This window comes from Dermacentor andersoni, chromosome 6 (genome assembly GCF_023375885.2).
Source record: "Dermacentor andersoni chromosome 6, qqDerAnde1_hic_scaffold, whole genome shotgun sequence".
In the NCBI taxonomy this organism is placed as follows: domain Eukaryota; kingdom Metazoa; phylum Arthropoda; class Arachnida; order Ixodida; family Ixodidae; genus Dermacentor; species Dermacentor andersoni.
Window position 1 is genome coordinate 34641236 of NC_092819.1, and position 25256 is coordinate 34666491.

The following is a 25256-nucleotide window of genomic DNA, read 5'->3' on the forward strand; positions in this document are numbered from 1 at the left end:
TTCTGGCTAAATTGGTAATGAATGAGTAGTACATATGTACTAGACAAGCAAACAAGCAAGCATAGCAAGGATGCAAGGCTATAGTTGTCAGATGTTCTGATTTATTATCTTTAAATAGCATGTTGGCAGACAACACCTGTGCCTGGTGGTTGGAGCATGTGATGCAAATCTTTGCACATCTCCAAGATTTACCATTGCACTATCTACATTTAAAAAAGCCTGCAACCTTTAGGGCTTACCTTGCCCCACAACAATAGTCATCTGCCTCATTTGCATTTCCTTTCTCGAAAACTCTGTGCTTGCTACTCTGCTCTCTAAAATGCCACATCGTGCAGACAATGCACATGAAATACGTGACCTGGGCATGCAACATTAATGAAAGATGATTAAAGAGATGGCAAAAAGATGACTGTCAGATGACAATTACTGTTGTGGGACAAGCCCCAAATGGTGCAAACTTCTTTAAGAGTGTAATCTCCGAGTTTATGCGAAAGAGTTGTGTTGGTTCTTCACGTTCTAGCTAGGTTCTATGTCACTAGTGGCGAGTGGCAACGGCAGTGCTTTCAGTGTCAGTATCGAAAAAGACAATTTTAACTGAATTTTCATTGTACATCCACTCGTATTTGAAACTATTTCCCACAAAGGCTGCAACATCTCCACACTATGTGAAACTATACTTTTTACACAGTCCAAAATTTTGTTTCAGTCGGTCTTGACGTCACCGCATGCACCTTTTGCAGAACTATGAAAGCGAGCGAAGAACTGGCGCACACTCACCACCCTACGACACGCCCGCTCCGTGTACCACACAAAGTAGTAGGTGCAGCTACTGTCCACATGCAGCAGCTGTGGGCCTAGATGGGAGCGACCGGCCGAGGCGCACATGAACTGGATCACGCTGCTTCGCCTCGCAGAAGACAAGAAGAGGTCACTAGGGCACTTGTCGCCGTCACTGTACTTCAGAAACATCACTCCATCGGTCATCAAGTGGATGTGCCCGTTGGACTTGCCCAAGCTCACGACCTTGCCGGTTTTGTTGTCCATGGCACACATGCCTGGTGGACACACGTGCGCAAAAAGGAAGAATGTTTATAAATTCCAAACTTGTCCAAATGCATGCAGGACAGGCATGCTAAAGTTGCAGCTCAGCTAAGGTCTACGATGTCTGTTTGCCTGAACAACAAACACGCAACACGGCAAAAATTTGATCGACTGATTCGTGGGGTACAACGTCCCAAACCAACACTAGAGCTATGAAGGACACTAATGGAGGGCCCCGAAAAAATTTTGCCCATCTGACAGTCTTTAACATGCACCTGATACACAGTACACAAGCGTTTTTGTAGGACCAAAGGAGACAAGACATGAGGCCGGGACATTGGAAGTAATTCAAGTTGAGCTTGTGACAATGTAACACTTACCAGCTCCTGGTCCACAGAGGTCTGCTGGCAGAGACCCGCATACACTCATAGAGTAAGTGATTCCATCGTGAGTCACATTAACAGGGTATAAGCTTCGCAGCACAGACAGGTCAAATTCTTCATCTGAATGGTGAAAAAAAAAAAAAAAAGAATGACAGGAGACTTATTAAATATTAATTCAAGCACATATTGAGCATCCAATGTAAGCAATGTCAAGCGATGTAAAACTGAGAGGAGCAGAAAACAGTAGTATCAAACTAAAAAGCCAATTGCAGTTGAACCTCAACGTAAGAACATGGATATAATGAATTATCAAATATAACAAATTTTTTTTCTCAGCGATATTACCATGCTTATATAACACATACCATATATAATGAAGGTATTTTCTTGTTGGGTGCGACTTATAAGGTTCGGTTGTATAAACAGAAAAAAGTATTAATAGGACAAGAATGATGTACACAGGTCATTCTGCTGCACAATTCGTAGCAACAAAGTGCAATGTCATGTAGAGATCAGTGGCACAGCACTTCTGTGTGCTTGTGTAATCATACCTGCCAACCTGTGGACCTCGAATTTGGGAGATTTGCCAAGAGGGAAGGAGGCGGGGGTTGACCACGATACCACAAACAGCTCTAAACGGCTGCCAGTAGAGTTATTAGGCTTCTCAGTTCTCGCGATGTGAGTGGGGACGATGCAGCCGCGCGCGTGCAAGAAACGCGTATTACTATGTCCCATGACTGTGGCTGCTTTCCACTCCCAATATGCTTCACCGCATAACTTTTCTGTACTGCAGGAAAGCTGACTTAAGGCAACCAGCCATTATGCAAATACCTACAGACTAAGGGCTTGGATTTAAACCAGACTTCGGCTAGCTAGCTAGCACATAATGGCAATTACAATGCACCTATGTTGCATGACGCTCTTTCAATTTTTTTTTTTTTTTCAATGCGGTTGAGCCAGTGTTTGTGGGAGATTAACGGTCATGCCCGTACAATCGGGAGGACTGGTCAGAATTTGGGAAGTTTTGTGAACAAATAGGTATAGTTGACAGGCATGTGCAATATAGAAACAATTCCTGCAGATTGTAGAACAGTTTCTATTGTAAATAGCATTGGGGCCACTGAAAAAAAAGCTTTCCCTTGGAGTGGTTTCACTTCAGAAAACTAAAATTCTCTTATTTCAGGCTCCAGGGAAAACACCAGCTTAATCACCAGCTTAATCATTTGGACTAACGTGCCTACTCCAACACAAAAATTGTCCATGACATGGCAATTTCACCACTTCAAATGCAGCAATGTAATACAAATTAATGAGTAGGATTCAACAAGAGTAGAGAAATGTGAACGAGTTGGTCAAAGTTCATGGTGTGATTTTTGCAGTGCAAAGCACTGAAATACAGAAAAAAATAGAATGAAGGGTTAGCAAAATAAGGACAAACAACGAACTCTCGTGTTTGTCCTTTTGGTAACCCTTCAGTCTTTCTTTTCTTGCCCCACTTCAGTGCTTCACGCTGCAAAAATCGCGCGATAAGTAAGATTCAGCATTTTCAGTTTACACTGAATGAAAAACAACAAAAGACATGGCAAATTTATTTCCGAAATTTTCTTTTAACCTAGAAGAGCCAGTGAAAGCAAAATTTACCAGAGGGTATAGCAATCGGCCCACAGCTGCAAGCTTACATGCAATTTGATACAATGTGCCTGGCAAAGGCAAGGTAATGTGTCACCATGCTAACTAAGCTATCTATTTAAAGAGGAAAAGAACCTTTACTTCAGATGGGGCGTGACGATGGAGTGGACAGGACGAGCGGTAACTAGCAACTGAGGTTTATTACCATGAAACACCAAAATGTCAGATCTACACGCGAAAAGTCGCGGTTCTTTTCCTCTTTAAACATGTCGGACCAACTGGCTTTCCAAAGTTCCCCCCTCTTAAGCTATCTATACTCTTTCTCAATCATGTCTGTTTTGCCTGTTCCTGCTATATACAACACGAGAAATAGGAGGGGGTGCAGGAGCTCTTGCCTTAGGGGTGTCTTTGCAGTCTTCAGGCTGCAGCCACTGCTGTGAAGGAACTGTGCAAGTTCACTGATGGTAACACAGAGTCATACTTACGTAGTCATTTTTTCCACATTGTTCGTTGTTACTCTCTACTGGCACAACGTAACAAATAAATAATTCTATTTGCATTCGAGTACCAAATGCATCCACTCTCAATTCCTGCATGCCGTACTTACCCAATCATAACATGTAATGAGAAGTACAACATGCAATACTTAACATATAACGCGTCTGCGCCTCTTGGAAAGAAATTATCAATTGCACCTCCCAACTGAGACGTTGACAAATGTCCTTTACGGTCATACAGACCAGCAACTTTACCCAAGTGCTCCCCCTCTAAACTCCTCCAGGTTGACATCACAGCTGTTCTTCCTCCTTTGCCTCTCCAATCTTCAGCTGTGCAAGGAAACTCACTACGCCTACTTTGCAAGACATTGATGCAAAAGCCGAAAATTGTAATGCAACACCGTAATGCAAACAAAACTAGCACAATAGCATTATCAGAATTGGCCCACCCTCACATTTGATTGCACTGCCTCTAGAGTCGCCCTACAGATCACAAACACCCTTGGAAGGACATATGTATCACATACTGGTATCAGGATAAGCTTAAAGTCAGTACATTTCAGCACCTAGATTACTCGGTGGGAAATATGGCCACAAACGCCAAGAAGGTAAGCAAAGATAGCGCCCCTTTAGGAAGCATGGCGACTTGGCTATGAAAATTTAGTTATCAAATGGCATGTCAGAGCCAATCCAACCTACTTGTAAGCGGATGAACAACCGTGCAGTTGTCGTACACTGCATCCTCGGCCATGGGACAAGCGTAGGCAGTGCGCCACTGGAAGTAGTAGGTGCACCTTTCTTCCCGAAGCAAGATAGGGTAACCAGCCTGAAGAATGTGAGCTACTTATCAGGTGAAAAGCATGACAACTATAATCGTGTGACAGAGCTTTATGACACTCTGAAATTACACTGCAATGACTAACTCTAAGAAAGCAGGAGCCTGCAAGAGTCATAAGAATACACCTACAGAAAAAAGAATTGCTAAAGGGTTAGCAAAAAAGGGGTTAAAATGCAAATTTCATTAAAAACATTGAAAAGTTGTTGGAATAACGCCTTTTATTGGCATTGCATGTTTTTTGCACAAATACTGAATAAGCAAAATGTCGTTGAAATCATGGCACACATCATTGGAAAACCTTTGTGAACACATAAACACTGCGTAAATAAAAGCAGGACTGCACACTTGATTTCCACTAATTCAGCGATCAGTACAACTCAGTGTAAATCAGTCCTGAGTGCAAATTCCAGAGTAGCTTGACCATTATCGGGTAGGTAATTAAATAAAGAGGCAGGTACCCACCTTAATGTTCTTGTCACACTCGAACTCAATAACTGTCTGCATACGGACTGGGGAGCTGCGCGAGCTCCTTGTCTGGCAGATGTCACCGGATGTGTACTTGATCTTGACAATGCCATCCTCAAAAACTGGAGGCAACTGAACCTGGCCAATGTTCTGGGTGCTGGAAAGAAAGAAGATTGCAATGGCATGGTTGTTACACAGCTGTACTTGAAACGTGCGTATACGACTAAAGGATCAGCTAACCCTTTCTAGTCCAATGACTCCTGCGGAATTCCTGTTTTGCAGAAAATGTCGGACATCGAGAAAAACAAACAACAAAACTGTTTCCAGAAATGTAAGAGTCAGCAATGCTAATTACATTATTTGTCAACTCTGCGCTGCAGAAAAACATGCCTCCCATGAAATTTCATGTCTGCGTCAGATTACGCTGAGGTTAGACCCGTGGGCTCTACTTTAGGAAGCTCCCTAATGCATATAACCTGCCTTAGGCAACACAAAAGTGGCCTTCAAATAAAGCGGCCATTTTTGACAGCATTACGATTGTGAATTGAGACGTGTAAAGAACCATATGCTGCCTACAACACATCAAGCTTATGGCAGTTCACAAGGAAGACCTTTGATTTGCTGCCAAAAACTCTAGTAGCATTTTCTTTTTTTTTTTTTTTTCCATGCCTTTTGTCATTCAGATGCGTGTAAGATAAATTTTTCCACTTTGTTTAAGATGTGCAGACCAGAGAGGGTTAATGACACCGCACTTCAGCAACTGCGTGCTACAGTTTGTGCCAGCTAACCAGAAATGTGAACCAGAAGGAAGGGTCATCTATTGCTCTCCGCTATTACCTGCATGCTTGACGATGGCCACGTGGAACAATTTCTGAAGGATTAGCAGTGCGCAATGGGCGAGACCTCTTTTGCTTTAACACACAGGGCTCCCATTCTACAAATGGCCGACACAACCTGTAGCTTTCACTGCATTGCACAAAGTTAGCTGGTGTTTAGGCCCTACAATGCAAACATAAATTTAATACATTCACTGCAGCAGATTTCATATTCTGTGCACAATGGCCTAAAGATAGCTAACAGGCTAAGTGCCTCGCAGTTACGAAGTGACCACCACTGAATTGCATTTCAGTTGCAGGACAAAACAAATGCTGTTACCAATCTTGAATACGGTACTCGCTCACTGAGTCGCATGATGCCCTCACTGCATGAAGTTCCAGACACTCACTGACTCACGAGGTATAATGTCTCAAAGCAAAGCTGGCATTATTATAGGCACCGCAGTGGAGGACTGCACATTGATTGGAACCACACTAAGTTCTTTATTGCGCTCCTAAATCTAAGAACTAACGGCATAAGCAGAACTGAAGGTATAGTGCGCGTCATCCATTTGTCACTGCTAACAGGCGCGCACATCCGGTTTAACAGCAATGGAAGATGATGCTCCCCCTATATTGCAATATTTTTGTTTCTGTTCTGGTTCTCTTATTTGAAGGCGAAAAAAGATACGGCGCTGTAATGATGACGGCGCAAACTTTACTACACGCACCGCTGCTTGTGTTTCATTTGATGTCGATAACAAATACAGTTTCGCCGCACTGCCCATGACACTTGTCCTATACTGCGATATTATAGCTTTCGCTTAGTCAGATTTTTCTTTTCTAGCTTTCAAATAAGACAGAACCAGAACAGAAACGAAAATATTGCAGCAGTATAGGGGGAGCACCATGGCACAGCGCTGTCAAACCGTATGTGCATGCCTGTCAATGGTGATGACTGGATGGCGCGAACTATACCACCTTCAGTTACGCTTCAGCCACATGCTCTGCTGTTTAAGTTTTATTTCAATAGTACACTTTTGTTTGTTTTTGCCATTTTGCATTTTGCCTTTTTAAATGACAGCAGCTGGGAATCAAACCCACTACCTCATGCTCGGCATCTCAGTGCCATAGCCGCTGAGCCATCACAGCAGGTATGCAGGTAGCACTACATATGTGAGCATAGCATGCAACAGCGGCATCATCTGAACCCCAGTGGCATTAAATGTGCACCTTAACGCACGTGTTCTACATAAACTTTACAAGAGCAGGCTTTCACAAGAATCGAATAAAACAATCAAAGCAAGAAGACCTTGCCTGGAAGTACTACTATTTTGACAGAATTGCCTGCCTGGATGGACCAATGATAAACTACGTCTCCAACAGTCACGACCCACCTTCCACTCATAAAATTGGACTAAAAGAGGTGACATGCACAACAGTAGCATCTTGAGCATCAACACTACCACTTCTGGTCCACACCCTCTTTCTCACCCTTCGTATTACTGCCAATTAATCATGCCAGAAAAACAACTTTACCAACCTAAGTGATACCCTCAGCATTTATTATGATTATCTTCTATAAGCGCACAGCGCAAAGAAGAAAAAGTAAGACAATATGCAATGTATTGCCATTGGCGCTGCCCAAGCAATGTTGGTGAGGAATGGGAACACTACAGGTTGTGCTTCTTCTATCTCAATAGTTAGGTAATCAAAAAATTTTTTTATGGAAATATATTTACTTAAAGGTACCGCACACACTCTAGCGTGTTCAGTTTCGGAGAAAAGGTGCTTAATAGCCACCCTTAAGCACTGAGGAAGAAGCCAAGTTGGACCAAGAACATTATTCCCACTAGCAGGCACAAACTTATAAAAATACCTTGTCTGCCAGCAGTTTTATATACATTAGGAAAAACTTACACATGAGGTTTCAGAACTGCACAAGCACCAGCCGTTTTCACACAAGCTGAACCTGAAAGACCAAACAATTCATTTAATATACTAATGCCAAAGTACAGAAAAAAGAAATAGGCTTCAAGATAGCTTCTAGGTCTGTATAGAGCGTTATTTGCTAGAAAAGAATGTTTTCTAGGTCTACAATACAGAGCCTTATTTGCTAGAGGAGAACTCAACACTAGTAAGACCAACAGGTAAATTGTTGCAGTGAAAATGGGTGAAATATCTTGGGGCTTGAGACACCCTTGCAAAAGAGAAAGAACAAAGGTGAGAGTTGTAATAATGAGGATGCTACTCACGGGAATATGCTTGAAAAGCAAAATGGAGCAAAGAACGAAAGATGAAGTGAGAATTACGCACCAAAGATGACACTGAATGAAAAACTATTTCACGACACCTAATCCATAGCCCTCACCAGAATTTCCTGACAAGGGCACAGCTGTAAAGAATTTCTTGAGAAATTGTGAAAACTGGCTAAAAAAAAAACTATAAATGAGGGGCGCGAACAATGTACCAGCGGTCTCACAATTTTGAGTACATTAACATAAATATATTATTAATGTAACTAATGAAGAGATAATGCTTAACTTTTTCTACACCTTTGTCTCAAACTTCTATGGTTCAAAGTTGAAAGTTTAAATATGCTGATGTGACAAAACGCACAACAAATAAAGTTTCACTTGGATATTTCCAGTAATACATTGCAAAATAGAAGGAAAAGCTGCCCAAAAGATGGTCTTGAAAAGGTACAGCGTTCATCTACAGAAAAGCACTGGTGACAAAATCCGAAAAATTACTGCTTTCAGATGCTTGTTCTGTTACTTCTAACACACATCTTGCATGCGCGCACACACACACACACACACACACACAAAACATAAGTGACAACACTAACAGCACATGCTAAAGTTAATCATTTGAAATTCAGTCAGCCTTCATATATAAAGCAAGCATCTTCATGTTGCCCAGGGTCTATGGTCAGACACCTCCCAGCATAACCTTGCATAGTCTCCATACGCTACAGACTTGAGAAGTGCAAATATCAGTATTAGATAGCAAAATTATGAATTAAAATAGAATTTCAAGTACATTTCTCTCTAAATAATAATGCCCACTACAATAGGGCAAATGTAAGAAATGTTTAACCTCGTTCAGCATTTGAAGCGACCTCCAGTGACATCATAGATTAAACACCGACCAAACACGAAAAATTGAAAGATCTACCTCAGCCTATCCCCTTGACTTACTGCACATTTAATAACTCCGCACTAGGTTTTAGACTTTCAGCGTGACAGGTTTGCAAATAACACGCCTAGATGGCAGCTTTGTCAAACCACGATACATGGCTTTTTTTTCCCATCTCCTCAGCCATGTGATGTAGTACAACAGCTCAAATTATACGCACCAGGGCCATAGACGACGCTGCGACACACGTTGATCACATACTTAATCCCTTTGGCTGTTGTCACAATGTAATTTTCCCTGGGGTTTGACAGAGGCGACAAGTCGACCAGGCCTGCCTTGCCAAGCGAGATGCTGCATTCGCTCTTGATGATCGGTGGGCAGGCTAGCAGGGTGCGCCACTCAAATGTGTAAATGCAATCTTCGGATTCCGACAGGAATTCGGGACCTTGCCAGCCCATTGTTGAATGGTCACACACAAAAGTGATGACAGAGGTGCGATTGAAGCTTCCTTTGCAGCCACCAGAACCTTGGGCATATGTCAGAGTCACAAAGCCATTTCTGTACACCAGTGTGCTGTTAGGCTTGCCTGTAAGGAAACCACGTGAGATATACAACCAGTACAACAACATCACTACTGATTATAGAGAGACATACTGAGTTGCATAAATAGGAGTGACAGGTGTACTCGACCCTTCCAGCTAAACAGCTGGCTGGCTTCAGCTCGAATTCTGCAGTGGTTTAAGTTCGATATAAAAAATTTAATATTTATTTATTAACAATAAATCTATTTACTGATTAACAATAAAGCTGAAGGGCATGCCATCTGCAGTAAAGCTAGCCGGAGCATGTCGATTTTGCTGCGATGGGACAGTGATGCCATCTGTCACTGCTTTGGAAAGGCACGTGAAAGGCATGTTACACCATGGCAGTGACAGATGGCACCACCATTCCATTGCAGCGAAATTGACATTTCCAGAGTGGCATCGCTGCAAACGACCCACACTTTGCGAGTGCTGTCACCTGTTTCATTCACAATAAAGACAAATGTCATCAAACTGTAAGAAATCTTCAGAATTTTGCATCAGGAAGAAAAAGCTTTTCGGGATTTAATGCTAAGCATTATGCTCAACAGCAGAATACCATGGCCAGCAGTGCTTTGGAGCAGCAATGCCACCTACCAGCGTCCACACTGAACTCTGCGTCAGCAGGCTTAGTCTGGCAAATCGCAGCTCCCGTACATCCAGACTTCGCAGACTTCAAAGGCTGGCAGATGTTGATTAAGTATGTGAAGCCAGGAGCGTGTACCTCGTAGTCGGCAGAGGCATTTTTGAGCATAGACATGTCATAGACATATCCATAACGCGGGTCTTGCACCTGGCAGTCCAGACCCTTTGCCATCTGTAAAGAAAAAGAAGGCAATACAGTGCAGTCCACTTATAACGATACCACATATAACGATATATCGGTTATAACGATGGGTCGACATGAGAGTCATTTTATGCATTAGGTCTATGGGGAAAAAAACCATTTATAACGATAGGTTATTCACCGCATATCGGATATAACGATCAAAATTTTGCAGTCTGGACGGCGTTTTCCGTGCCAAATAATCGTAACGTTTGCGTTGCTTAGTTCCCTGAAACGAACGATGTCGAGACGAGGCGATGTTTACCTCCGTAAGTTCGTATCTGCCGCCATTACCACGCAGCGCGTCTCGCCCCGCCCGCGCACGAGTAGGCGCAGCCAACGTTGGCGCAGCGCGCCACAAGATGGCGCTAGCTGCTTCATGCGCATCGACCACAGTCGCTCCGATAGAGAGAGAAAGAAAAAAAAAGAAGCGACAAGCAAAGCGGCACGGTGGCGCCCGTCCCGCGTCTCTCTCGCGATAGCAGGCTGACGCCACCGAAGCAGCGTGCAACAAACGGTTCAACCCAGTTCGAAGATGGCGCCGACAAAGCGCAAAGCTGTGTCGCTTGACACGAAGATTGATATTTTGCAGGACTCTCGATGCGGCTTCAAGGTGAGCGCTCTCGTGAAGAAGTATGAGCTCGTTCAGTTAACGATATCAACCATCTTGAAAACCGGGAGCACCGCGATTGTGAAGGCAGGAGCTATCAGCGGCCATTCCGATCAGCGGAAAAGGGGTTAGAGACCCTTTGAACACCGATGTTGAAGAGGCGCTTTACCAGTGGTTCATCACCAATTGCTTCAAGAAGGCGGGCTTTGTGCGTAAGGACGAACTTCCCCAACCCGCTGAGACCGACCCGGTGGAATTCGCTGACATAACCGAGCTCTGGGAGCTCGTTCCTACTGGTGACACAGGTGGTGTGTCGAAGGAGGAGTTTTTGACTGCAGACAGTGCTGCCTCGTTCTGCGATGAGGTCACCGACGAGGCGATCGCCGAAGATGTGCTGTCTCGACAGACGCAAAGTTGTGCGACGGTGGCGACGGCATCAGCGACAGTGAAAACGAGATCGACAGTGGCTCCTTGACCCCGACCACGATGTCCACGCAAAGTGCACTGTCGTCGATCGACTCCTTAATTGATTTTATGCATGCTAAAGGATTGCCGCCAGTGTTCGCGCAGCAGCTGGAATCCATGCACACCGCGGTTGTGAAGCTGAAGCTGCCGCAAAAGCAAGTGCAGATTTCGGACTATTTCGGCGCGCCTAATCCTTGACACGGTCATTGGCGCTAGAAATAAAGTTTGTTTTTCACGGCCTACTGTATACATCATCTATTGTTTAGAGCAAGTAGCGAATTCGAGTTCAGAGCTGCAAAGGTAAAGAGCGCAAACGCGTTTAAAAAAATTTTTTTTTGGTAACTGCAGTCCAGATATAGCGATCATCGGTTATAACGATCATATTTTTCGTCTTTCTCGATATCGTTATAAGTGGACTGCACTGTAGATGCAAGCAACACCGACTTAACACAAGAACTCAAGCCAAGCCACTCGACCCCACAATAAATTTGAAAAATGTCGCCCGCATTTAAAGCTTGACACAGCAATGATGCTGTATAGTAGAATATATATATCGTTATCATAATTCAAACATGCCATAACAGGTGTCCCTACCCCTTTTGGACATCCTTTAGAACAATATTGTGACATCCGCAGGCTAAAGGGAGACTAAAGGCAAATAATAGGTCGTGCTACAATGAAAGATTATGCTTTTGTAATTACGAATTCATTCGTAATGAAAAGAGCTTTTGTAAGCGAGAAAATGATGCAAATAGAAAATCGGTGTGGCACCATATGTTCTCGACTATGGTACCTTATATGTGGTGTCAGTATCTCCGATTGACAAAGAGCAGCAGCGACCCGCCACTGCGAACAGCATTAAATAGCCGAGGCAGCAGATGCTCAAGTGACCGTAACTGGCAACCTGAACCCAAGCAGAGCCCAGAGTGGTTCATGCAATCTGAACACCTACACCTCAGTAGTCACCCTCAGTTTTTACTGGCTCATACATTCCCGGAAAACACGATTTTTTGATACCAACGTTCAGTACCAAACTGCAATCGTATGATACATTTTCCATCGGCTAGATCCCGTGGAAACCAGCCACGGCAGCTTTACCACAATACTCGCCCACCCGTTAAAACACCAGCGCGCAATCAGTTTCTAATTTCAATACTATCAAATCTCCGGGTTCATCACACGCGACATTCACAGCTATCACTGCCAATACTACTACGATAAGCATCTTTGCCTATCTGTTTCACAATGTGTGGTGCCATCGGAAGCGAAGTGCACGCTTTTAATAGGTGATAACTGAAACGCACCGCCATTCACTGCTGCACACCGAGATTGTATACGTTTTCCGGCCACTAGATCCCATGTGAACCAGGAAAGATGTTAGGCACGCACGATTGAGAACAGTATAACTTCCCATCTCATGTGAAAACGATGACGCCCACTTTCTTATTCCGGTACCAGCAAATCTTCACATGCCACATTTGCAGCTATCGCTGCCAAACCTATTGCAATAAGCATCTTCACATATGTGTTTTACAGCGTGTGGTGCTATTGGTAGTGTACTGCACACATTTAGTAGGCAATAATCCAAATGCCTCGCTGTTCTCTGCTGCATGCGGCGCGATGTGGCCATCACGTTTCGCTTTGGTGGCATCCAGCATCGCCCATCAGCTCGATATCGCTGCAGTTTCGCACCGCCCTCTTAAACGCCACGAAATAGGAATACAACAAAACGCGTCTCAGGCCGTTGGAGCACCACCAGCTCGACCCGCGTCAGCGTCTCGTGCCGCAATGATCCGCGCGATGCTTCGCATTATGTAGATGTATGCAATAGTTGAATGTCAAATTTCTTTTGCGACTTCCGATCATACATTTTCCCTCTAAGTGCGTTTTTTTCTCGCGGTTTTTTTCCAAAATGTATGAATGAGGCTCTACTGTATTTCATTCCTTTTTACTTTAACGACAAAGTCAGTTTCATGAGCAACAAATGCCTTTCCCAGGAAATGAATGCAACAGAACAAGTACCCACTTTCAGTGGACAGGCGGCAGGTGTCTGGAAGTCAAACAGGATTTCACAGTCCTCTGACTCTGCCACAAAACTGGGGCCAACCTGCAACAGGCAAACATGCAAAGTTGAAACAGCAAAAGCAGAAAAGTTTTGCAGTGAATAAAGCTGGTAAATTACGACTTCTTGTCATAACTTGAATGTAAAGGTGGAGTTACTAGCAATCTAAAGCATGAAGATTGCGAACATGATGTACAAGACAGACACTGGACAAGAACTTAAGACAATGCCTCAAATGTTACTGATCCTATATTTCATTTGACCTTAGCAGCAAGCTTCCTAGGCTTCCCTACGACTCCGCTAGTTGCATGCAATGTTAATTCCTGCATATACTTGGCCCTCAGAGCCAGACTTGATAATGTGATGAAACAATATGATAGAATGAACACAAACACTGCACATGATCATGTGCATTTCATTTGTTTTGCTTCGTTTCACTCACAAATGCACAACATGCACTTTTAAGCACAACTCTGAATCTTAGATCAGAACTTACTAGCCACAGTGCTTGTACCATTTCTTGGAATTACTATCAACTTGGAATCAGCTATAAACTTTAGGTATCAGCAAAGTCAGAAGTCAAATTGTCGTGTTGAATGTCCCACAGCTACACAACGGACAATCGGGAAAGCCACACTGCGAAGCTCTGAATTTTTAGCATCTCCAACATGCACATATATCTAAAAACATGTAAGTGTTTTTGCGTTCTGCTCTCAAAGGAACACAGCCGTGGCAACATTGAGCATAGCAGCAGAAAACCATAGCTATTGAACCACTACATTGAGTTTAGCGATCAGCTGCAACGTGCAACATTCAATTTGCTGGCCATACATGTTACATTCTAACACTGCAGGTTCTGGTTCTTGTTTTATGTGCAAACATAACTTACTTATGTGCATAACTAAACATAACTTATGTGCAACATATTTACAAAGCTCCTCATCCCCAGTACTAGTCTGTTACCACCACAATGTGAAAAGTACACAAGGCAGCGAATGTCGGTGGCAACTCACCTGCTCATCATTGCAGATGAGAGAGATAATGGTCTTGCGGGTGTGTAGGCCGTTAGAACAGGGACCACCATTCGGGTACTCCACAAGCACGGCACCATCGCTGGTGACGGTAGGAGTGCCGTATGCATTTCCCCAACTGATGCCCGGCTGGTTGGGTTGCAGGGCATCTGTCTCACAAACTGCAGCACCAGCTGCACAAGTACAAAGCCCATTGTAAGAGCACATACCTAGCTTCCGGAATCTTACACTTGGTTTAATTACTAACGGACATTCATGCAAGTAAAAAAAAAAAAAATATCAGTGGTCACAAACATGTGGTACACAGGCTACACATGAAGCCACCACTGAATTTCTGTGCAACCACAGCAGATTTCGCAAGTAATGGCCACACATGTTACAGTGCTAGAGTAAACATTGTTACATAGTTTAAGGAAGCTGCGGAGCCATAGGCCACAACTTCTCAGAGCAGGAGGTGGAGGGAAACCATCTCAGACACAAGGGCATGGGGCTTAGTAGCTGTCATTTTCTCCTGATACAGGCTACCCAAGATGCAACTGAATCCGAAGATGCCTGTTTCAGCACCCTTGGTGCAATGCTACTTTTCTTCACAAGTTCTAAGCTCAGCTAGCTGGTTTTCGTTGAATATGGCAAACAGCGCAGATAATAGGAGAAGAGATACAATAGAACCTTGTTGATGTGTTCCCGTTACGCACATTTTCCCCAGCGCCAACATTCAGTATGTCACCAAACTGCAATCATACGATACGTTTTCTGGCCGCCAGATCTTATGTAAACAAGAAAATGTGCAAGGTGCGCAATCGAGAATAGTATATAGCTGCCTGCTGCAGCAGCTTCACTGCAATACTCGCCCGCTCATCTCAAGTGAAAACGCCTGTGCGCAGTCAGTTTCTCACTCCTGTATCAGTATATCTTCTCCGGGGTCGCTGTGCACGACATTCAGAGCTATCACTGGCAATCCTACTGCGATAAGCATCTTCGCCTATCTGTTTAACAGCGCGTGGTGCCGTCGGAAGCATAGCTCACATTTTTAATAGGCAATAACTGAAACACTGCACTGTTCCTTGCTGCAGACTGCTGTCGTATATGTTTTGCAGCCACTAGAACCCATGTGTAGAAGAAAAGGTGTGAGACACGTGCAATCGGAAACAGTACCGTATTTACTCACAAGAATATTGACGCAAATTTAGGGGTGCGATCATAACTTGGGGTAAATTTTCTTTAAAAAAGATTTTGAGCACCGAAGACACAAAATGGCAAAGTTGAGTAAGGCTTCCCTTTGTAATAAACGCACCCATTACATAGGTGCTACATGAATTGCACACTGCCCTTTTATTTTTGTCTTCTCATTGAAGAAAAGTCTGAATCTTCAAAGTCATCACCGCAAGTTTTATTGTCCGAACTAGCAGTGTCATCATTGGGGGCATCTTCGCAGTCCCACAGGAAGTTTTATGTCCCATCCAGCATGTTGGATATGTCAGTCTCCTTAAAGCTGTTGGCCACTAACTCGTCAGAGATACCACTCCACACTTCGACGATCCAGGGGCAAAGCACCTCCACGGACGGCCTTCCAATTTCGCCGCTCGGTGTCAAATCATGATCGCCTGCCGCCATCCGCTCTGCACACAGTCTTCATACATTGACCTTGAACGGTTTGTTCAGTGACACGTCAAGAGGCTGTAGTAGCGACGTCAGACCCCCAGAGATGAGTGCAATGTCTGCGCGTAGCTCCTTAAGCTCAGCACGAATGCTATCGCCAAGATGGCCTCAGAAACTGTCCAACACAAAAAAGTGAGAGAAGCATAAGTGCTCCTGGTCTTCGTCCTCAAACAATCCTGATACAATTAACCATGACTTCTGCCGTCATCCACCCTTTTACTTGAGCGTGGATCTGGATGCCACAGGGAAAGTTTCCCATCAGAATAGTCTTCCATCCAGTATGACATATGGCGGGAGCTTCCACTCGTCTGCGATCACTGCAAGCATTACGGTGCATCAGAACTCTGTACCAGATGTCTTCACGAGGACACTGAGTGCTCTTCCCCTTGACTGCTGTGTTTCGGGGCAAGTAAAAGGTCAACGGAGTTTGGTCAGCGTTCCCTGCTTGCGACAAGAGGAAGTCGTTCTCGCGAATCCTCGTGATGAAAGTCTATCACTTTTTCTTCACACACGGATGGGAGCCACCGGCACAATGACGTCCGCCGCCTCAGCGACAGTCCATTTCCTCACATGAAGCAAGTCGTCCAACCGGAGCTAGCGCCACAGCGCCGCAGTCCTTTGCAAGGATTCCCAGCTTACTGGCAATTATGCACACCTGTGTCTGTATAATTTCTAATGATACTACACAACGATCTTTGGGCAGGTCTTTCACGTATTCAAAGACTTCCTCCTCAACGTGAGGGAACTTGCCCATTTTGGGTCGACAGAAAGCCTGGCGCATCCTGTCAGTAGCCATCAGCTGCTCACACTGATTTTTCCAGTACCGTATCTGGATTTCATTGATGCCGAAATGCCTGCCGGCAGCACGGTTGCCATGCTCCAATGCATAGTCAACAGCCTTAAGCTTAAATGTGGCCGTAAAAATCATATTGTCCCATGGTGAAACCACACCGACAGTCACAAAGCACACTGCCGCCTTTCAAAACGGTGAAAATGCGGTGACCGTGGGAACGTGAGGGAACGCATTTGCTGCGGGATGACAACAGGTCAACAAATAAGCAACTGCCACTATAACAGTACGAGACATCAAAACTAAAATGGTGGCTGACAGAGCAAGCCGAACACTTTTTTTTTTGCTCACAAATACATTACGTGCATTGAAACAGTTTCTTCTGTATCAGTAATGAATAGGATTGTTAATATTGGCAACCATTATAAAAGCAACAAATAATAAAGCCAAGGCAAGTTTGGTTGTAGACTTTTTTTTTTTAGGAAAGTGACGAAGGGAATGGAAACGGAGCATCTGCTTAAGAATGTTTCGTGCGTGCCGTCGGCTTCGTAGGTTTTGAAGAGTCGTTCGTGCAGCATTCAACAGATGGTAAGCAGGGGGTCATTATCAGCTAGGCTTCGCACACAACATATCACAGCGGCAAGTTCGGGGTGCGATCATTACACGGGAAAGAAATAAAAATTTTTTCGACAACAAAATTCAGGGGTGCGATCATTATGCGAGTGCTATAAGTATACAAGTAAATACTGTATATAGCCAACCGTCACGCGTAAGAACGACTGCACTCTCAGTTTCTTATTCCGCACGCCGCATTCCCAGCTATCGCCGCCAAACCTATTGCAATACGTATCTTTACCTATCTGTTTTACAGCACATGGTGCATAGTGTCATTGGTAGCATACATTAAGTATTTAGTAGGCAATAATCCAAACGTGCTGCCATTCCCTTCTGCAGACGACACAACATGGGCATCACGTTTCGCTTTGTTGGCATCCAGCATTGCCCACCAGCTCGATTTCATTTCAGTTTCCCGTTGCCCATTTAAAACGGCACACAATAGGAAAACAAAATGCGTTTCAGGCCGCCAGAGCACTACCAGGTCAACGCGCATCAGCATCTCATGCCACAGCGATCCACACGATGCTTTGCATTACGTAGATGTCAACAATGATGGAGTCTGTCAAATTGGGATACTTCGGATGGCACGCTTTCCCGTTTAGTATGTTTTTTCTCATGGTTTTTTCCCAAAAAGTATGAACGAGGTCCTACTGCATACGAGCAGGGATCAGTCCTGCTTTTGTATCTCTTGCACTCCCACCTGCGCCATTTTGGGCTGCCTATCTGCTTTTATTGAAAAGGAGTAGCAAACTGCATTTGCTAACAGAACGGAATCGCTGCACTCTGCCAAGAGCCAATATTTCAACAAAGACATTCTAACCTCTTTAGCAAAAAGCAATGCCTACAGGAGGGCACCTCTACTCACATGGACACGAGTAGCCAGGGCTTGGGTTCAGTGACTGGCAGAAGGATATGTGGAAACGGCGGTTGCTCTTGGAGTGGTACACCTCCCAGTTGCCAGTGCGGAGCTGGAGAGGTGTCAGGTCATACTCGTAGCCGTAAACATCATCGAAGATGCACTTGGCAGGTAGCGGTTCACAGGCCAAGGGTGTTGACAAGCCAAACACTACAAGTGAGGGCTCTTCCATAAGTAAGGACATGTGGTGGCCATTGGTACCTTCATTGCAGGTAGCATCGATGACTACCTTGAAGGCCGTGGCTGTGCAAGAGGAAGAGTAAATGAGATGAATGAGGTACCATTTCTGGGACAGTAAAATTTCAGCTTGAACCAGCTGTAAAACAAGGTCAGTTAACCCCTAAGCTTCAGAAACGAGGTGTGAAATAAAAAAGTTACATGCATTAATTCACAGGACTGCTGCTCTGTGCACAACAAAAGATAAGAAGCAATGAGGATTGCACATAAAGCATTTTCAAATAATGCAGGATACAGTGCGTATTAAGATTTGGAAAAGAGGGGCATCTTTTGTCATGGACACTAAGTGTCTTATAGAAGGAGCATATCTGAATTACTCCATAACAGAAAGATCGCCATCAACAACGTTGTTTAGTTTCAGACACATGACGAGAAAAGGCACATCCAGCACGGCACGCTGATTGAACATGTATGACAAATCCTAAAATCAATTCTAAAGCACTGCAGAGGCTGTGGCAGTTCAAACTTTTCTTCAATGACTTCACTTTCGATCTGATGATTTCTGCAGGAATCAATATTTTGCAGGAAATACCCGAAATAGAGAAAAAAAAAGACGCCATGCTTAGAAATGCATATGTCAGCAATGAGAATAACATACAATTTGTAGAACTGTTCTGCAGATAAATATGGCTCTTAAGATTTCACACATGTTGATGTGTTGTATCATGCTGTAAGGACTCGTGTAAGCACACTAATTTCGAAGCCTGTTGCCTAACACATACAACCTGCCTTGGGTGACATAAAAGTGGTCTTCAAATATTCTGTGGCCAAATTTTACCTTAATACAATCGCCAATTGAGAAGTATGAAGAACCACATGCTGCTCACAACACATTGGAAGTGCATGAGGAAAACCTTCAAATCATGGCCATGGGAATTTTCTGTGTTCCCCGTCTTGTCATTCAGATGTGCACAATATAAATTTTTCACTTCATTAAAAAAATTTCGACTAGAAAGGGTTAAGCAGATCAAAGCCGCACTTGCAAGCCATGAGCTAGTATCAAACAGGCTTAGCAAGCAAGTTTCCCCTCACCCGAGTGATTGGTGTAGTTGCCCACATAGGTCAGGCGAAGCGAGCCAGGGTCATCCGAGGACAGGGACATGCCGTTAGTCTTGGCCAGCTGCTTGGCTGAAGTGCCCCTCACCATGCACACACTGGTGTTACTTTGGCTGGAGCAGTGACCTCCGTGCACTGGTCCACACACATTCAGCTGCAAAAAGTGAAGGAACTGACCTTAACCTCAGGAATACACCAAGGTAGCTCCAATGCACGTGTGGGGTGTTCCACTCGAACAGCAGTCTAAATGTGTACAGATTTAGCACTTCTGCCCCGAAATACAAAGCAGTGACAGATTTATGCTGCAATATTAAGCATGCAACAACATTCGCAGTGTATAAAGCTTCACTAACCGATAATATGATAAGTATCTCGCAACACAATGCAAAGGTTGCACTGCTAGGGCAGGGCACTGCTGGTGCTCGTAGCACTTGCACACGTCCTGGCAAAGCAGTCAATTGAAAAATCAGTTTTTTGAATAACATGCCCCACATCACATGGTCAGGGCATCACATACGTAATGCGAAGACATGGGATCGTTCGCCACCTCCAGCAAGTTTTTTCACCCACTTTCATTGCCTCTATTTTATCATTTCTTTAATTCAATGAGTAAGCACAGGTTTTCTTCCTCTGTTTTCCTTGGTGTCTGTTTGTTGGCTTCTCATGATATGCCCCACATTTGAAACTATTACACCACTGCCATGACAACATGATAATATCTTGTCACACCGGAAACATTCAATGCAACAGCATCCCAAGTATGCCCTCTAACTCTTCTACTGGTAACAAAACGACATAACTAAGAGGGGCATCACTGCAGTTGTAGCTTATGCTAATTCTGAAAACAAAGCTGTAGAACACCTACAGCAGTCCCTATTACAGAAAGCCAAAAAATGAGTTTCAAAGAAACAATATGTTGACTTCTAAGAAATGGTGGGAGGGGGGAGCAACTGGCCTCTGCAGGCATCCAAGAATCCATGCCTGCAGAATGCACACTGTTGTTGTACAAGTAAGAACGATACCAGCACCACTTGCAGCTAAGCTCGAACGCCTGAGAACCTAGAGCTGAATGCTGGGGCAAGCTGCAACATGGGTCTTTCACCAGTGGTCAATTTGGTGGGAATGTGAGCGAACAGTTCTGAAGGCAAATTTCTTTGTGCTGGGATGTGCTAATTTCCAAGAAAAAGACCTCATTCAATCTGCCTTCAACAATGTCTTCCGTGCAATGCTCGCAACTATGACTACCTGCAGCAGCAGCAGCAGCAGCAGCAGCATGGTTTGAAAGCGGCCATGAAAAGGGTGCTTCGATACTAACATTTGCTAACTCTGAATGTGACAGCTACGAAGACAAGAGACAGTGCCTAAACCTGATGCTGGATGTTTCCCACCAATTTTCCCTCAGTTACTTTTGAATCTGCCACTACCAACATTGAGTCACAAAATAATGTAGGACATTCCACAAAACACATGTTGAGTGCTTTCATCTGCAAAACCATTGCTCCACATGAATGATTCAATGAGCAGGCAAGACAACACAGCAGTGCCAAATGCTCGGTTCATTAGTTGCCTAATAAGAGCATTTCTGCCTCTCGCATGGGTTGCAGAAACCCAATAGGGAAGCTGAAGTTGGCCTAGCCTCCTTTTCGACGTTCACTTTACCTCGTAGATGATGTCACCATGCGTGACCGTGTAGAAGCTGTCCTGCAAGTGCAGTGATGACAGACTGTAGGTGGTGCCCTGCCTGTCAGTCAACATGCATGAATCGTGCGCCTCCAGGTGGCTCACAGGGCATGCCATGTGCGTCACCCACAGGAACTTGTGCTGACAGGTTTCCCCGCTCTTCAAGTAGTGAAGCTGCTCCGGCTGAAAAAACAATGAAGAGCTTGCACATCTATTGCAATGCTGGCTGAATAACCTTTTCCCTATGAAACATTCCTAAAAAGAACTTACAAAAGAATGCGGGAATGTGCACCATTATTGGTTAATTTTCACAAGCAATGCGATGCAGCACCACAGCACTGAAGCGCATTGCCATGAAACTGCACTGCATTCCAGCAGTGGGTGGCAACAAGAGCAGAGTGGTATTAACTGCACATACACAAATTATTTCTGGAGCACTGTTTTGTGCTAACCATTGGGCAGGGTTGTTAATATCATTGATGTCACTGGCCCGTGTCATTTCGGAGCAGCTTTGGAGCAGCCAGAAATACATTATGGAGCAGTAAAATGACTTCCAGAGCAGGTTTATGAAAGCGATTGCAAAATATATTACAAGGTGCTTTTACAGTGGGTAAGCCTTGTGAAAGCAGTAAGTGGTCGTTCGTTCATAACCTCAATCCAAGCACTAAAAATTCATGTGAAATTAGCATAATGAGTGTAAAACTTGATGAAAACAGTCCAAAAACATCAAATTTAGCAGTAAAATTTGGTTGCTTTTCTTACACTAGCAATATGGAAAATGTGCTTAATTTTGCCTCCTGTTGCGCTTCACTGACATGCCATCTAATTAAAATAGACATTGTGGGAGTGTTTCGCTTTCACTTGTCACACTGCTTGATGTTGCAAAGTGCACGTATGCGTTTGCAACATTTCAATGCGCAACACTGTCAGAGTAGGCTGTGATGCATGAATTCAGTTTGGAGCTCTCTGCCTACACACAAGCTTTTGCCGTTGCTTTCAGTCAGCATACAAAAACAACCTTGCGAAAGCATTCGCAATAGTTGCCAGCATGTCGCCTGCGGGCCCAATCTGTTTCTGCCACCAGTCTAGACAGTGATCTCACACCCAATAACCACAGCTGTTAATTTGTCCGAACATATCGATGGCCATGTTGCCGTGATGGCCTAATGCCCGCCACCATGTTGGTTGGCTAAATTTGCTAAATTTGAAAATTTGCTAAAGCCGTACTTCACCACTTCATCTGGCGCCACTTCATCAGTGTCCAGCGGCAAAAGCTGTTCAACGCAGAGTCAACAAAAATCCTTGTAGCGGCCGTATGGCATTCTTAAAGCCATGAAATCACCTCGCCATGAAAGTGTGGCATAGGCAACAAACTGATGGCAGCAACTTTCTTCGTGGCTGCCTTGTATGCAAGATAGTGCGCGTTACGTTACAAAAAACGAGTAAGATGCCATACAGCATCCGAAACTTTGGTCACCATTTTACATTGGTCATACAAAAGACAAGCGTGGGTCTGGCTCAGCACCAGCACAATCGCTCGCTGCTGCCTGAAAAGCGACGCTGTCCTGTCCCCTGAACAACCCACAAGCGGCAGGGCGAAAGGTGCTGAAAATAGACAGCCCACGGAAGAAGCAGCAGGGCAATACAGGCTTAATTGAAAAGGCTTGGCTCTCTCCTTTACAGAGCTAACGCAGCCACTGATTCACGCGACACCATTTTCAATGTGCAGAGGAAGATCGCTCGAGGACTTGGCTCCATTTTTGAAAGCCCGAGCAACCCTTTCAACACAGGGAGGGGAACAGATTTCTCATATTTCGCTGAAATGTAACAGGATGCAGCTGGGTTTGCCTCTCATTGCAGTTCGGCACAGCGGTAGTATCACTGCCATACAAACGTTCGTGCTGCTGCATGCATTTATTATTTACATGGGTTATTATACATTCAAGTTTTCTTTTTTTTTTTTTTGACTCATGTTGCACAGCCTAGTCTACTGATGGAACACAAACGCAGAGCAATTTTGCATTTTTCCCTCTGGCAAGTGTACAACTGCCAGATTTGAAGTAGATAACTTGTGGTTGGCAGCTGCGGCACCTTTCTACACACCTGTGCAGTGCACTAGCTTTGCTTCTGCAGTCACTTGCAGCTAGGGCACCAGCAAAGTGAGAGCTGTGCATTTGAATGTTCCTCTTAACAGTGGACGGCACTGTACATAGGGACAGGTGAAATGCGTGAATGCATAAAATTTGTTTAACGAAATCTGCATCACAAATGAGATGAAAAAAAAATGCAAAAGCCATTTTAAAGTTTTGCAGCAGGAAAATTTGGGTTAATCCAAGTTGAATGTGGCTTCATTGTACTGCATTTTTAACAGATTTCAACTAGTTTCAGCAACTAGGATAGAAAAAAATGTGCAACTCCACTGAAACCATAATGTACTAGAGTGCTGCTAAGGTGTGCAAGGTGAAGCCCACAAAGATCCGCTTATTGTCTAAGAAAGCAGCACAAATTCTAGAGTGGAACAGCTCAGCTCATCAACATATGGACAGCATGAAAGCGGCCTCTAGACACTCAAAGCTGAAATTTCTTAACTGTGGAGGGTCCTTGTTTCATTTCTTTTCTAAATGCAAAAGTACCAGATGACAAACTAAGAAAGGTGCTCCAAGAAAATGCCTGTGATGTCTGTCAGTCACGCCAAAATCATGCATTTCATTTCTCCATTGACGCAGTAGCAAATAAACTATAGTCTTTCACGTAAGCAAACAAGCTAAAAAGTGGCTTTCATCTGCATGCAGAAGAACCAACTACGAAGTGTTAAGTACTATTGAAACAAGCAGAAATGCTTTCATGAGCTCCGGCCCCTTTAACCCCCATCTGTGACTTCATGAACTACAAGTGTCTTTTCATGTTTGGGCTTCTACTTCAATGTAAATTACTGAAAGGACAATCCAGCACACCACCCCTTAATTAAACACGGTGCTTGATGTGGAAACCAAAGCTAAGCCTTGAACATCAGACAAGGTGACACTCAGATGAAAGCTCCAGACAACTTACCTGATTGACGTCGCACATAAAGTGAATAAGGGAACTGTAAGTTGCATTCTTCTTGTATGGGCACGGGTCACCATGGTCATATTGAAGCGTGAGAAGACTTGACATGTTCTGAGGGGCATGACGTGCCTGGCCAGCGTTTGCAATCACCACCCTCTCCTACATAAAAAAAATTCAGGAGCCCGTAAATTAAGCACGATTTGAAGCTGGCCCGATTAATAGAAGTGTGTGATGGAAAGTAAATACAAGATCTCTGAAACATTACAACAAAGATGAAGGAGCACTGAAATTTCTTCATTATAGCTGTACACGACGACACAATGATCATAATAAAACGAGACTGAATTCCTATTCTTATATACGGATGTGAAATTGTGTCAGTGTGAAGAAATAATCCAGTGTTCAACATTTTAGCATTCATACACCTTTATCAATAAGCATCATTATTTCTTTTTACACCCGTGCCTCATGGGCACAGAAAATGACATTAACTTGCTAATGCCTTAAACATTAATGCCATTCATGGGGTGCTACACGGTCATGCTTAGTGGCATTAAAGCTTAATGCCATTCGCGACCTAGTGGGTTCTCGTAACTCACTTGACCATCAAATGTGTACTCTCGTTCCCAATGCCTCCACATTATGACGAGACTAAACTAAGTCGTAGTGAAGAACGATATATTCTTCACTTTCTTCACCATGGCTATGGTGACCACATTCTGACGATATTAAGGGGGGATGTGGATTCTAAGATGTCTTCATTTTTGCTTCAATCTGAACTAAACTTCACTGTTTCAATCAGTTTTTCATGCTGATTTCAATTCTATAATTAATTTTTCGATAGCGCTCTGGCTCAGAAATTATTAAA

At 44.0% G+C, this 25256-nt stretch overlaps 1 protein-coding gene across 1 annotated transcript in view; it reads right to left on the reverse strand.

Annotated features, from left to right (window-relative positions):
- Window positions 1-25256, reverse strand: part of Lerp (lysosomal enzyme receptor protein) — an 85764-nt gene that overhangs the window by 31448 nt on the left and 29060 nt on the right. The window contains exons 15-27 of the mRNA XM_050170562.3: window positions 24392-24547; window positions 21320-21523; window positions 19637-19814; window positions 18317-18610; window positions 14367-14557; window positions 13318-13398; window positions 9988-10207; window positions 9030-9395; window positions 7589-7640; window positions 4851-5010; window positions 4250-4376; window positions 1422-1544; window positions 778-1055 (exon numbers count right to left, since the gene is read on the reverse strand). Coding sequence (XP_050026519.2) covers window positions 778-1055; window positions 1422-1544; window positions 4250-4376; window positions 4851-5010; window positions 7589-7640; window positions 9030-9395; window positions 9988-10207; window positions 13318-13398; window positions 14367-14557; window positions 18317-18610; window positions 19637-19814; window positions 21320-21523; window positions 24392-24547 — 2430 coding nt within the window. The remainder of the gene's footprint in view (window positions 1-777; window positions 1056-1421; window positions 1545-4249; window positions 4377-4850; window positions 5011-7588; window positions 7641-9029; window positions 9396-9987; window positions 10208-13317; window positions 13399-14366; window positions 14558-18316; window positions 18611-19636; window positions 19815-21319; window positions 21524-24391; window positions 24548-25256) is intronic.